At 48.2% G+C, this 14,474-nt stretch overlaps 1 protein-coding gene across 1 annotated transcript in view; it reads left to right on the top strand.

Moving 5' to 3' along the window:
* Window positions 1-516: 516 nt before the first annotated feature.
* Window positions 517-14,474, top strand: part of SAMD11 (sterile alpha motif domain containing 11) — a 142,343-nt gene continuing 128,385 nt past the window's right edge. Inside the window, 2 exon segments of the mRNA XM_040427179.1 lie at window positions 517-1,692; window positions 3,258-3,349. Of these exon segments, the coding sequence (XP_040283113.1) occupies window positions 1,089-1,692; window positions 3,258-3,349 (696 nt within the window). The 5' untranslated portion in view covers window positions 517-1,088.

Here is a 14,474-nt window from a genome sequence, read left to right as displayed (position 1 = left end):
TGAAGCTTTGAATCGGGCAGCACCGTAAGCGCTCATGCACACAAACTTATTTTTTCTCTGTTTCCGTTCTCTTTTTTTACAGGTCCGTATGCGGAACCATTCACTTAAAGAAAACGGAATCCGGTATTTTTGCGGATCCGTGTTTTGCAGACTGCAAAATACATATGGAGGTGTGCATGAGCCCTAAATGTGATTAGTGGGGGCCCAGGCTTTACAACAGCTGGATATAAATCCACAGGGGGCACCGAGGGGTGAAGCCCCCACGACTTCCCACAAGCAGAGCCGCCCTTTATGAATCGAGTAGAGAGGACAGAGCCGCAATCTGTCATTATGATTGGGCTCCGTGCCCCCTGTCTCCGGGCTCCCGCACGTGGGTCACTGCAGCCTGGCAGCCGCCGCCCGGCGTCGTCCCTCGCACACCCCCTAGACTCGCCGGCTTCCCCCTCCGCTGCCGCCTGTGCTGCTGTTTAAATGGGCCAAGTTGGAGAAGCGGCGGAGAAGCGGAGTCTTGTTTGGTCAGGAGAGTGTGTGAACTCCGCCGTGTGTGACACATAGGACGTAGCGGGATCCCCCGGCAGTAGCGGCGGCGGCGGCGGCGGCACACCCGGGCAGAGCGGCGCTGCCGGCTCCGGAGCAGGGGACAGCCAGGCGCCACACTCACATTGTACTTCTTTATAAGTGATGATGATTCTCGCCCTGCTCATTAATAGGGGCGGCGGGCAGGTGGAGAGGACTCGGGGCTGAGCGCCCGCAAAACTTTCCTGCTGCTGCTGCCCACTGCGGGTCAGGGGGAGGTAACGTGCAGGGGGCGGTAAGAGAGCAACTAGGGGGCGCAAGTCCGAGCGGGGCAACAGGAAAGGGCAACTGAAAGAGGGGGGGAGCTAGGAGGGGCAACAAGCCAGGGGGCAAGGAGTGGGCAGAAAGCAAGGGGGGCAGCAAGGAGGGGCAATTAGCCCAGGGGCAGGAAGGAGGTGATCCGGGCGCACAGGGAGCGCAGTTAGCACCACGGGGGAGGTCAATAAGGGATCAATAAGCAGCATTTTGTCAGGCAGCATGATGTCTCCGGCGGCTCAGCCCTCCTCTCCAGCATGTCATGTCTCAGTCGGGCTGCCTGGCAGATCAGCAGAGGAGGCGCAGTGCGAGCAGCTGTAAGAGAAGGCACGAGGAGCCGCCGCCGCAGCCCGGGCAGCGCTAAGCCCGGCGCAGGGCAGAGAGGCGCAACCACGGGGCAGCCCCGCGACACCATGCCGGCCATCAAGAAGGAGAGACCGGATCGCGAGGAACTAGCCCTGGCAGCCTTCAACCAACCCATGGACACTATCCCCGGATACCTGACCGCTGCTATCCCCGTGGTGACCCCGCATCCTCCAGCCTACGAGCACCTCTTCGCCACCCATGCCCACCGGGCGTACCTGGGCTTACACGAGCCCCACCACCCGCCTCTGCCTGATGACCTCATGCTGGAGAGGTTCTCCTCCATCCCGGACTTCCAGCCCCTCTTTGATCAGGGGGAGCCCTGCATAGAGGTGGAGTGCGGCGAGAACAAGGCGCTGCTCTACATCCAGAAGTTGTGCCAGGGCAGCAAGGGGCCCTCCATCCGCTACCGGGGAGAGTGGCTCACCCCCAACGAGTTCCAGTTTGTGAGTGGACGGGAGACGGCCAAGGACTGGAAGCGGAGCATCAGGCACAAAGGTACCGGGGGCAGGAGGGGAACTCCGGCCAAAGTTAGGGGAAAGTCTGCAGATCAGCCCTGAGTGTGGCACAGCATGGCCAGTGCATGGCTGCGGGGCAATGCCAGCCTATTCCTTATGGGATCTCACCTTTTTAACCCCTCTGAGTGAACGATCCCTATTGCCCTGCCCTGGTGGATGGTTGACTTGTTATGGCATGTATGGGTAGACACCCAATTATTATGGTTTGGTTTATATCCCTATAGATGATGGAACAGTATTATCTGTCAGAGCGATCGAGGACCCCCAAGAGCTTACTATCTAGTGGTGTATTCCACAGAGGAGGCATTGATTGTTCTGTTTATATCAGACATGATCCAAGTGTAATCAGTGGAGAATAGAATGATGACAGTCAGGTCGTATGGGGATTAACCCTTTACACATCACTTGTCACTGCTGCTCTGGGGTTATTGATTTATTAGACTTTGCCCTGGAGACCCCCCCCCCCCATGTTTTTTTCCTGGCAGGTAATTAGATGTTAGATGTGGAGGGGGGGGGGGGGTAATATCCAAACGTGGTTATAGGAAGCGTCAAGGGCTGGGGCTCAGTGACTCGCCGCCCTCCTCCTCCTCTCCCTCCTCCTTCCTTCCTTCCCTCTCCGGTGACCCCGGCTCTCCGGATGGGGATTTGGCACTGAAGCGCAGGCTGCTGGGGTTGTGGAGGTAAATGGGGAGGGATTGATGCCCCCAGAACATCCGCACGCCCACCCAGGAACAAAAAGTCACCGCCAGGACAGAGGGCAATGTAAGGGGGGGGGGGGGGGGTCTTTATAGTCACAAAGATTTTGGAGACATAAAACAAGTTGGGATGATGGAAGGATCATGCGATATGCAGTTTTGCTCCACATTTGTGCCCCCACTGGTTGTGTAGACTGTTACTCTGGTTCTCTTTCGGTTGCCCCTGTACTGGTACCACCAGATCAGAGTCCAAGACTGGGCAGAAACTCCCAGCACTGTGGTCTTCTGCAGGCAAAAGGTCAGGGCAGGGGAGGGGGGGGGGGGGGAGGGTGAGCTAGCGCCATATACTCTGGGGAGGGGGTGACGATAGACAGGGCAGTGCTAATAGGAGGTCATTAACCCTTCCAGACTGGGAGAGGGAGCATTAGGCGTCTGTTTACTTGGAAGCAGTGCGCCTGGCGGGCACTGCCAGTCCCTGACATTTGGAGTATGTCTTCTACTGTTCCACATAGACTTTGTGAAGGGTCACAGTCCTGCATGATCTATTTTAGTACTTGCTATTCACTTAGTGCTGCTCCCATGTCACGCAGAGATTGGGGGTTGACTGTACTGTCAATGTATCAGTCTATGAAAGTGTGCGCTGGGGGGGGGGGCTCCCCTGTAGTGTGCCCTGTTCTGTACTTGTTGGGCAGGGTAGTTCCTCAGGGCCGGAGTAATAGGGTTCTCGCCCTGGGCATTACTGAGATACCAGCCTATGAGTGGACACTAGTGTGCTGTCACCTTATCTTCCTCCATGCGCTGCCTGCCGCTCATCACCTTGTCTCCTCTCTCTTTCATGTGCCGCTTCCAGGGAAAAGTCTGAAGACTCTTATGTCAAAAGGAATCTTACAGGTACATCCTCCAATCTGTGATTGCCCTGGGTGTCGAATTTCGTCTCCAGTGGTAAGATCATTGCTCAGACTCTGTTTAAGCTCCTTTTTCCTGCTGTTTGATCCGAGGTTCTGGCACCGCCGCGTTCACGGGCTGTGCCGTTGACAGATGTGGTGCTGGATTTTGGGTCCTCCTGATAATAAGTTTTACATGGGATTTTCTACTATGGCTTTTTTTTTTTATAGAAATATTTCTTTGGAAGGGGTTCTGTGGTTTCACATAACAGACTACAAGTAGTAGTACTCACACATCCAAATGTGGGCAAGGGGCGGCTTTAAAAATATTGGTCCCAGAAAGTGTATCTTGGAGGCTATGGTAAGGGGGGGGGCTTTGTTTTATTTCCATACCATTGCCCATGTAAGCATTTGATATACAGAGTACGTCCACAACCCTCTATGGATGTAGTCGATGTCTCTTGTCCATAGATACCTGGGCATATTAAACGTAACAGTCTTCCATACACCCCATGTGCTCTGCTGTGTCAGCCCGGACTATGATACAGAGGCCGACCCCCCCATGTCTGGCAGATATATTGCTTGTTGTAAGCTTTCATATAGTTTGTTTCTTTTTATTTGCTTTGATGATGAGACTATGAACCACCATGCATATGTGTTAGGGCTCATGCACACAAACACATTTCCTTTCCACGTCCGTTCAGGTTTTTTTTCGCGGACCTTATACAGAACCCTTAATTTCAATCAAAAAACGGAAGTTACTCGGTGTGCATTCAGTTTCCGTATGTCCGTTCCGCAAAAGAATAGAACATGTCCTATTATTGTCCGCATTACGGACAAGGATAGGACTGTTCTATTAGCGGCCAGCTGTTCTGTTCTGCAAAATACGAAATGCATATGGAGATCATCCGTATTTTTTGCGGACCGCTGAATAAATACGGTCGTGTGCATGAGCCCTTACCTATCAGTGCCCCTTTGTATGACGGAGGAGGTAACGATGTGTCTTCTACATGTACCTATAAAGAGTGGCGGCAATGAGGGATTCATTTGAACCATTACTTATGTAATTCTCATACTTTTTGCCAAAAATAGTTTGAGTCCTGTGGGTTATTGTGAGACACGTGCACGATGAAAACACTTTGTAATGTTGTGTGTGAGACTTTATGTCACACGTCTGAGACAAACTTGCATATTTTTTCATCTTCCCCACTATTCTGCATAATTAAGTGCCGCCTGATTACTCTAGTGACAAAAAGTTGAAGGAGTTCTTCTAAACTGAAAGGGTCGTCCGGAATTAGAAAGCAGGTTGTCCCTTCTTACAGAACCAGCTCCACTCTTACCCGTGGTCTGTGTTTGGTATTGGAGTTCATCCCCATTCTCTCAAAATATTTAAGATGCAATACCAGACACAGCCTATAGGCAAGAGTGGCGCTGTCTCTGGATAAAAAAACAGCAACAGGCCCTTGAAATCTCCTATATGAGAGCACAAACAACTCTCTGTACAACGTACAATGGTGTTGGGAACTACATGCAGAAGTGAAGGATATTGTTTGTTGTTATACCCTAGTCCTGTGGTCCTCCACCACTGTCTTCTTAAAGTGGACCTGCAACCACAAAATGCACTCTGAAAGCAGCATGTTATAGAGCGGGAGGAGCTGAGCAGACTGATATATATTTTTGTGGGAAATGATTCAGTAAAACCTGTAATTTATACATTTATATCTCAGCTTTTTCTACCTCCTGTGAACGGCCATCGGTACAGGAGGAGGTGTTATCAGTGATTGACGGCATTGTGTGTATACAGAGATAGCTGTCAGTCACTGCTAACTCCTCCCTCCTGTACCGATAGCACTTCACAGGGCTGCAGATAGAAATGTAACAACTACAAGTTTTACTGAATCTTTCCCCACAAAAATATATATCAATCTGCTCAGCTCCTTCTGCTCTGGTGCATTCAGACTGCATTTTGTGGAGACAGGTTCTGCTTAAGCTATCGTAAAAAGTAAAACTTTGACCGTCCTCTGAAGCCTGTGTCCGACAATGCTGGGGGGTTGTAGTTTTGACCTGGGAAGCCACAGGTCAAAAACCATTGCTGTAGTGTCCATTGAGGTGGAATATGCGCGTATATCCTTATTCTACTTATTTTTGCATTTGGATAAGAAAATAGAAAAACCTTCCTGCTGCCAAAGGTGTTTAGCGGTGAACTGCCAGATAGTATCAAGAAATGAATTTGGCGGCAGTTCACCACCACAGTGGTATAGGTGGCATCTCCTCCATTAGCAGCGAGTGCTCCAACGAAAACATAAAGTGCTGCATGGAACTGCAAACTGATAAGCAGACTGCGGGCTACTGTTTTATGACAGACATACGTCCTCATTTACAGACTGTTGTTGTTTGTCCATCGTTTTCGATGTGGACCTTGACATCTGATAGATCTTCGGCCATTAGCGATGTATCCTTAGATGGCTAATAAGGCCTATGTTAGCATTAAATGTTTTGTTACATACTGAACAAAGGCCTCATGCACACGGCCGTTGTTTTGGTCCACATCCAAGCCATCGTTTTGGCGGCTCGGATGCGGACCCATTCACTTCAATGGGGCCGCAAAAGATGTGGACGGCACTCCGTGTGCTGTCCGCATCCGTTGCTCCGTTCCGTGGCTCCGCAAAAAAAATATAACATGTCCTATTCTTGTCCGCGCTTTGCAAACAAGAATAGGCAGCTATTTTTTAAAGGCTCTCCATGCCGTTCCGCAAATTGCGGAACACGCACGGACGCCATCCGTGTTTTGCAGATCCGCGATTTGCGGACCGCAAAACACACCACGGTCGTGTGCATGTGGCCAAATATGGATGTTTTTGTTTCAGCATTTGCATTTGCAGCTCTGTGTTTATGAAGTGTACGCTTCTCCTGTGCTAGGATTGTCCTTCTGGATTCGTATGTCTGGCAACCCTGATGGATCAGGGAACGCCATGTATAACTATTATGTGCCAGAGATTCCCACGAGGTGATGTTGATATCCAGGGACTTGAGAGAGGCTTTCAGTGTATCTTTGTGTCGCTTCTTTTGCCCCCCATGCTTACCCTTGGACAGCTCATCATAGAAGATCTGTGTAGGGATGCAATGGTCTGGCATCCTTACGACGTGGCCTGGCCAGCGCATCTGGGCTTTCATCAATAAGGTGTTAAGTTGATGGTAAGCCTGCTCTGGAGAGGACTTCTGTATCTGGCACTGGATCCTCATGATTCTATGGAGGCAAGTCACGTGAAAGTGTTCAGCTGTCTAGCATGTCTTCTGTATACTTTCCAGGTCTCACTTGCAGCCTGGTAGACTTTTAAGCTTTGTAGCAAGGCTTATTCCATGGCGGTCCCACACCATGGTCCGCAGCTCTGCCGAATGCAGAACTTGCCTTTGCAATTCTGCAGTTGACCTCAATGTCAATTGTCACTGCACGGGAGAGGGTACTGCCAAGATACGTATGTTGGTCTGCTGCATGCAGGCTTCTGTCCTTTCACTGTGATGGTAGGTCTTGATATTGGGCTTTTGGAGCTGGCTGGTACATGGCAATGCATGGCATATTATGCCCACCTGTAACACTATAATACAAGCATACCTTCTAATAACAAATACACTGACTAGAGAGTGGAGGTAAACGGCCAAGGCCTGATTTATTAAACCAATACCAAATACAACTTTAACTGAAACTTTTAAGAGCCTAGTCATAAACTCAGACTCCAATACCATAAATATATATATATATCAGAGTCCATCCCATCACGGGATGACTATCCTTACTTCACCCCACCTCAGGCCAAGGCCCTAATACTTACCATAAATAGGGGCGGGCGGGGAGGGGCACAAGAATCCGGCTCCACAGGCAGGTTCAGATCAAAGGCAAGCCCAGCCTGCAGAGCACGGACACTTATAGCCCCCTAAACATCCCTCCACACCAATCAAAAGTCATCTCCAGGGCTCCGCTAACCTTCCCCGGAACCCTGGGACACCATAGGCTAATATCCCGGCCAATTGCAGGACACTCACCGGGCAGAAATATTCCTCTGCCCAGTGATCCCACAAGAGCGGGAAACCCTTTTCCCTCCAAAACTGCCTCCCAGAATAACCACCTGTTACCCGGGCAGGACAAAACCAAGGGCAGACAGCCATCAGGCAAATGCCAGTATGGCCATGCGTCCCCCTCCATAATGTACGGGGGGCCCTCCATCACTTCGGTTTTCTTCGCGTTAATGATGAGGCCAAAGTTGTCACATGCTGCTGCGAATTTGTCCATACTGGCTTGCATTTCCTGCTCTGATTCCGCATTAAGGGCACAATTGTCAGCAAAAAGAAACTCACAAAGCACAGTCTCTTACCTTTGTGACAGCCTGGAGTCTTCGTAAGTTGAACAGTTTCTCATCGGTTCTATACCTCAGATTGATTTTCAGTGAACTGTTCTGAAAGGCATCTGACATCATTGCTGAAAACAGGTTTGGTGCGAGCACGCACCCTTGCTTCACGCCATTTGTGACAGTTAAGGCCTCGGAAGATTCACCATTGCTCAGAACCCGAGCCACCATACCATCATGGAATTGCCGTACCATCAGGATGAATCTGTCTGGGGCATCCAAACTTCAACATAATGCTCCATAAGCCTTCGCCACTAACTGTGTCAAAAGCCTTGGTAGGATCGATAAAGTGGTGTATAGTTCACGATTTTGCTCCTGACATTTCTTCTGAAGCTGTCGAGCTGCAAATATCATGTCCACCGTGCCACGCTCTTTGGGAAAACCACACTGTGTCTCAGGGTAGCAGACCCAGTTTCAGATGATCAATCAGACGATTTAGTAACATCCGTGCCAAGATCTTGCCTGCAATTGATTTAAGTGATATTCCTCTATTATTGCAGACTTGTCTATTTCCTTTCTTCTTATAAAGGTATACGATGGACGCGACTTTCTTTTTTTAAAATAGATTGTTTTTTATTGACAAAGAATCTAGATGATATTACAGCAATCATACAGCTTGTCCATCACATATTGCAAATAAATTGTTGGAAACAACTCATTGTGAACTGTCTTAGTTTTAACAGTTGCGTACTTAAAATACACATGAACTGCAAAATAACCCCGATTCACTACCCAACCCCCAGACCCTCCCACCCACCCCTGACGATGGACGCGTTCTTTCAGTTCCTGAGGTATGGAACCTTGATTCCAGAAAGACTAGAACAATTGGGTGAGTTTTTCAACAAGCACTGCACCACCAGCCTTATAGACTTCCGCCGGAATTCCATCAGATCCTGGCGTCTTACCGCTTCCATTTTTGCCAGTGACCCATCCCAGGTGGTGTGATTGGATACCACTCTCTCATTAAAATCACCAAGTAGAATCATTCTGTCAGTGCGCCTTACAGATGAAAGTAGGTCATCAAGATCATTATAAAACTTGTCCTTTACTTCATCTGGATTTGTCATTGTGGGTGCATAGGCACTAATCAGCATAGCTTGTTTTTCCACGTAGTATAGAAGTTCCGGTGACATGAGCCGATCGGTTACATCCTTAGGAAGATTGGCAAGTTGGCGAACAAGATGATTTTTAACTGCAAAGCCAACTCCAGACTCATGATGTGGTAACCTGCCACGTCCACAACCAAAAGAATGTGTAGCCGCCTCCTGTTTCTGTGAGTTGACCTTCATTTTCTAAGCGAGTTGCACACAGGGCCGCAATGTCGATGTCGAACCTTGCAAGCTCTCTAGCTACAAGAGCTGTTCTTCTTTCTAGGCAATCTGCTAATGGGTTGCCTTGAAGTGTGCGCACATTCCATGTACCAATAGTAAGTGGTAATATGGGTTTTGTATTTCGACCGCATGAAATGGGATTCCTTCCAGCCGCGGTAAGCTGGACAGGGTTTTAAGAGAAGCAACAATGTTTAGGGCACCTTTCTAGCCCCTTCCTCATACTATGGAGGTGAGCAGTGTAATCAGGTAGACGCTGAATCCAGCTGTTGCTTCGTCAGCATGAAGACTAACATTAGACCTGAGCCGCCTGTCCGCGTCCACAGCGCCCAGTGATTCCACACCTGCTGCTTCATCGCTCGTCTATCGCCACAGGACTTTGAACTGGTTGAGATGTCAAGACTTGTGCGTGAATTGGATTTAAGTGAGGGAAAGGTGCGCAGAGTCAGCCTCACTCTCTATTGCCAGATTACATCTTGCTCCAATGGCAGGACAGAAGTTGAGACGGGTGGAGATGGGCTGGGTGCAGTGGTTGACCAGGGCATCTTTTGTGTCTTGCCGTGCTCTTAGCGTACCACATCGCTTGCAGATACTGCCTTCATGACCGTTGGTCCTATTTAGTAGCGCTCATCTGCTCACTCCGCCAGACTCTGTCTTCACATGCTCGGGATAGACAAATCCCCGTTACCGAAGGTCAATGACCCGACTTCTACTCTCAATCTGGATTAGCCAGCCTGTCGAAGCTGTTACCCGGGATGTGGCCGCTACGCATGTTACAGCTGCTAGGAACCACAGGTGAGAGCTGAGTGTCAGGTGGGGACCAAAGTTGCACGACATGCCCTCCACCAGAGGGTACTACCCCTCCCTAGACACCCCAAGCTACAGGCTACCCTAAACAGCAGCCCTGCCCCTCTACGATGGCAGAAACTGATGTGATGTGCCTGCGGTTTCTGTCGTGAGTTTTCATGCAGACCCGCTCTAGGTTTAAAGGGGTTGTCCAAGTTATTTTTTTTGTCCTTTGTATGTTTCTAACTAAGCAAACGTTAGGGGTTTTCAATGTACTTACTTAATCGACAGTGCAGTGGCCCCGTTCTCCTAGTTAGCTGAGGGTCACATGACCTGTGATGTCAGTTTCTTTCCCAGATCTTATGTTCTGTGCACAAGCCTGAGGGAGCAGGAGGAGCAGGTCTGCCAGTGTCATGCCACGCCCCCTGCACTGCCCGATTTGCTGGCTGAGCGTCTGCCCTGTGTCTCCCCACCCACTGGATTCTTCAGCAAAGTTTAACCCCTTTTACCGTCAGCAGCACAGACTCAGGGCTGGAGGCTCTGCCTCAGGTACTAAACAGCAGCAGGGTTTCCTCTTCTCCAGACACTGAAGAGACAAATGCTGTGCTCATTATCCTCCCTCCCTCCTCACCCTCCAAACACAGAGCTGACAAAGTCAGAGTTCTCTCCTCTGTACTCTTCTGCTGGCTGTGAGGAAGTGTCTACAGAGCATTGCACAAGAACCGGTAGGGGGTAAGATCCTATGTGTATCAGCAATGTACTGCACAGCTTGGACTTGTAGTCCCACACATACAACATGAGTATCCCAGTGGTAAGACTGCAGGTGGGGCAGCAATTGTATTCACTCCCTTTGCAGAGCAGGGGAAGGGGAAAGGCAGTTTTTGTTGACACCCACAAATATTGATGAGGAAAATCTCAGACATAGTTGTTACACGCCCCCACAGCTCTGCAACTGCATGTAAACAAAGGGCCAGAACAGAACTAGATACATGAGTAAATATAATTTTTTTGCCTTAAACTTGCTTAGCTTATGTATAGATTTACAATGCTCTCTTTTTATTTTTTATATAACTCGCTTTAACTCCATTGAACAGAGTCCCGCTTCAGCTTTGTGAGGGATTCGCACATTAATCGCACCAAAAATTGACTTCTACTTTCCTGGCGCTGTCTTGAAAACTGGATGGCAAAAACCCCCAGCTGCATGAACTGCAATGCATCCTCCCATTCAAAGCGATGGGGAGCAGTTCTCGGCACAGATTCGGCCAGGTTTTCGGCACCAAATTGGTGCTGAAGCCCGCTCTTTCATATCCTCTGTCTGAACATAGCCTAAGTGTGCCTAATAAGGGAAATATATGTCTAGCTTCTCCTGGCTGAGTGTTTAAGAAAGGGATTGTCTTCATGAGACAGTTCTTTCTTTAGCCTCCACTCCTGTTTTTTCCCTGGAGCGCAAAACAGCACTGTGTGAACAAAGTCTTAGACTTATTTGGCATTCATGGTAAAATAGAGTGGGGGAAAATGCACGTGGTTGTCAATATAAATAAACGTGCCAGTGGTACGGATTTTGATTGATGGACTATCTATAATTATCACAATGAATATTATTAGTTTGGTTTGGTGGAGCGGCAGTGATGCAGCTTTGTGCCTCATCAGCAACCCACATGAATACATATATTATTATACACCGCTCGTTTTACATTTTTCCAGATAGTCTCTTTTCCTTTTCTTAAAGAAATCCCTCTAACCTTATAATTCTTCATGCTGGTCCTGTTTCTAATAACTTGGAGCCAGCTTGGTCCTGTGGATTTATCTGTGGCTTTTTATCTTGAGGTATTGAACTAACCGTAGCAGCCGACAGCCAGAGCTGGAGGAGTATAAAAAACGTAACGAAGGATTTAATGGCGAGGAACAGTAAAATCAATGAAATCCTATAGGCAGACGGAAGAATTTAGTCAAAAGACAATTTTGTGGGATGAAATGGCACTTTCATTGATAACATTATTTTATTGCCTAACCTGAATGAATTTTATAACTGTCATATAATTTGAGATTTTAAAGGACTCCTTTATGTGAGCTGAGGTGGGCTTATTGTAATGTTTTATCAGTGCTTTGGACCAGATGAATCTCTTCCAGGAGAGTAGGTTTCTTAGCACTATGAGATTTTTTTTTAGGAAGAAATTGGAACATTGCGGATCAGAAAGACAGTTTTGGTGGTTGTATTACTCGGTTGACGCTTGACCGGTATCCACAGGCACCAATGCAGTAGGATGGCAATTGGAAATAATGAAAATTGCCTATAACTTTGATGAAGAGCAGAGTTGAAAAGGTAAATAATTCAGTCCTGCATAGTAGAAGACGTGGATGTGTAAGTAATTTCAATGTAATACATTTTTAGCCATTGACCAAATGTTATGACGTATTGAATAGGACGCAGAAGTGTAAATGGTCCATTCAGACTTCCGTAAAATGGGTCCGATCCGTTCTGCAATTATGCAGAACGGGTGCGGACCCATTCATTTTCAATGGGGCCGGAAAAGATGCGGCCAGCACACAGTGTGCTGTCCGCATCCTCATTTCCGGTCCGCGGCGCCGCAAAAAAATAGAGCATGTCTATTCTTGTCCGCAGCTGCGGACAAGAATAGGAATCCTCTATTAAGTGCCGGCGGATGTGCGGCGTCAGTGTTTTGCGGTCCGCAATATGCGGACTGCAAAACATTACAGGTGTCTGAATGGACCCTAAGGGTAAGTCCAGATGATCCGGTCATGCCCACCAATGGCCGTACAGCAAATATTCGGCCATTGGCTTTTGTGCCAGCCGGACCTTTTGTCCTCACTCCTTCATTCAGACCTCTACATACGGTATATGAACAGACTTACCATCCATAAGGTCTAATAGATTAGGTAAGAAATGTGCCCTAATGGCAAGTGATTGGCTCCAAAGGCAGGTCCAAAAGGGGTTGCTTTCTCTGGTGCCCATCATTGTATTAGAGCCCGTGCCCACCATATAATCCTCTAGTACTCTGGTGGGCCAGTCCAGCTCTGCCTACTGTCCTATCCCTGGAATTTATGTGACTTTAAAGGGAGGGAAAACTGCATGAACTGTTTTTAATGTTATTGGGAAAAGTACAAAAATCTGATGGTCTGTGGCTTACTTAAAGGTCAGTCTCACTTCAGCAAATGGCACTTATCATGTGGAGAAAGTTAATACAAGGCACTTACTAATGTCTTGTGATTCTCCATATTGCCTCCTTGCCTGGCTTGATTCATTTTTCCCATCACATTATTACACTGCTCGTTTCCATGGTTTATGACCGTCCTGCAATCCAGCAGTGATGGCCGTGCTTGCACAATAAGAAAAAAGCACCAGCCTATGTGACCTCCCACGGCCCCAGCCACCAGAGAGGCCGACGCTTTTTCTATAGTGTGCAATCACGGCCTCTGCTGATGGATGGCAGGGGGGTTGTATTAACGTGAACCTGTCACCATGAAAATGCAAAGAACGTTATACAGCAGGAAGAGCAAGGGTGATGCCTAATTTGAAATATTAAGAATAAGTATCATAACTCGGAACAGAGCCTTGGATCGACAAAAGAAAAGCAGCGCCTTTAATGGGATTGTACACTGGAAACCAACAATGTACAATCCGATAAAAAAATGAATCAAGCCAGTAAAGGAGGCATATGGACAATCGCAATACATTAGTAATTGTCTTGTGTTAACTTTCTCTACAGGATAAATGCCATTTGCTGAAGTAAGACAATCTCATTAAGGGGTTGTATGGCTAGTTTCTTCCAGAAACAGCGCCACTCTTTGTCTATAGGCTGTGTTTGGTATAAACCGCTTGGTCCGTTCCATGCTTCTTAAGTAGCCATGTTTTCAATGAAGCACTTGAACTGAGTTTGCTGGACTGTAGACAGTTTTCCATGAGGAAATTGGTTCATGTTGCAGCAGACATTTGACCACTGTGTGTCCTTTCCTGATGCGTATTCCTGTAGCTGAATATATACAACATTACTGGAATGGCAGGAATCTTCATGTCCCATAGCAGCCTAAGCTGGACACGGCAAATCTGTCAGCAGTCTGCTCATCACAGGGATTTTCAAACATGTCGGAGAAATCACTTCACTTCAAGAATTATCCCTTTTAATCATATCAGGTGTGTTTGTCAGCGGCTCCTCTGTTTGTCAGCGGCTCCTCCGTTAGTGACGTGTTTGTCAGCGGCTCCTCCGAGTTTGTGATGTTCTTTATCAGCGGCTCCTCCGTTAGTGATGTCTTATCAGCGGCTCCTCGTTAGTGATGTCTTTATCAGCGGCTCCTCCGTTAGTGATGTCTTTATTAGCGGCTCCTCCTTAGTGAGGTGTTTGTCAGCGGCTTTTCCGTTTGTCAGTAGCTCCTCCGTTAGTGACGTGTTTGTCAGCGGCTCCTCCGTTAGTGATGTCTTTATCAGCGGCTCCTCCGTTAGTGACGTGTTTGTCAGCGGCTCCTCCGTTAGTGACGTGTTTGTCAGCGGCTCCTCCGTTAGTGACGTGTTTGTCAGCGGCTCCTCCGTTAGTGATGTCTTTATCAGCGGCTCCTCCGTTAGTGATGTCTTTATCAGCAGCGGCTCCTCTGTTAGTGATGCTCTTTATCAGCGGCTCCTCCGTTAGTGACGTGTTTGTCAGGGGCTGCT

This window comes from Bufo bufo, chromosome 1, assembly GCF_905171765.1.
Source record: "Bufo bufo chromosome 1, aBufBuf1.1, whole genome shotgun sequence".
Classification (NCBI taxonomy): Eukaryota; Metazoa; Chordata; class Amphibia; order Anura; family Bufonidae; genus Bufo; species Bufo bufo.
Note: the sequence above shows the minus strand (reverse complement) of the source record. Positions and strands in the feature narration are given on the sequence as shown.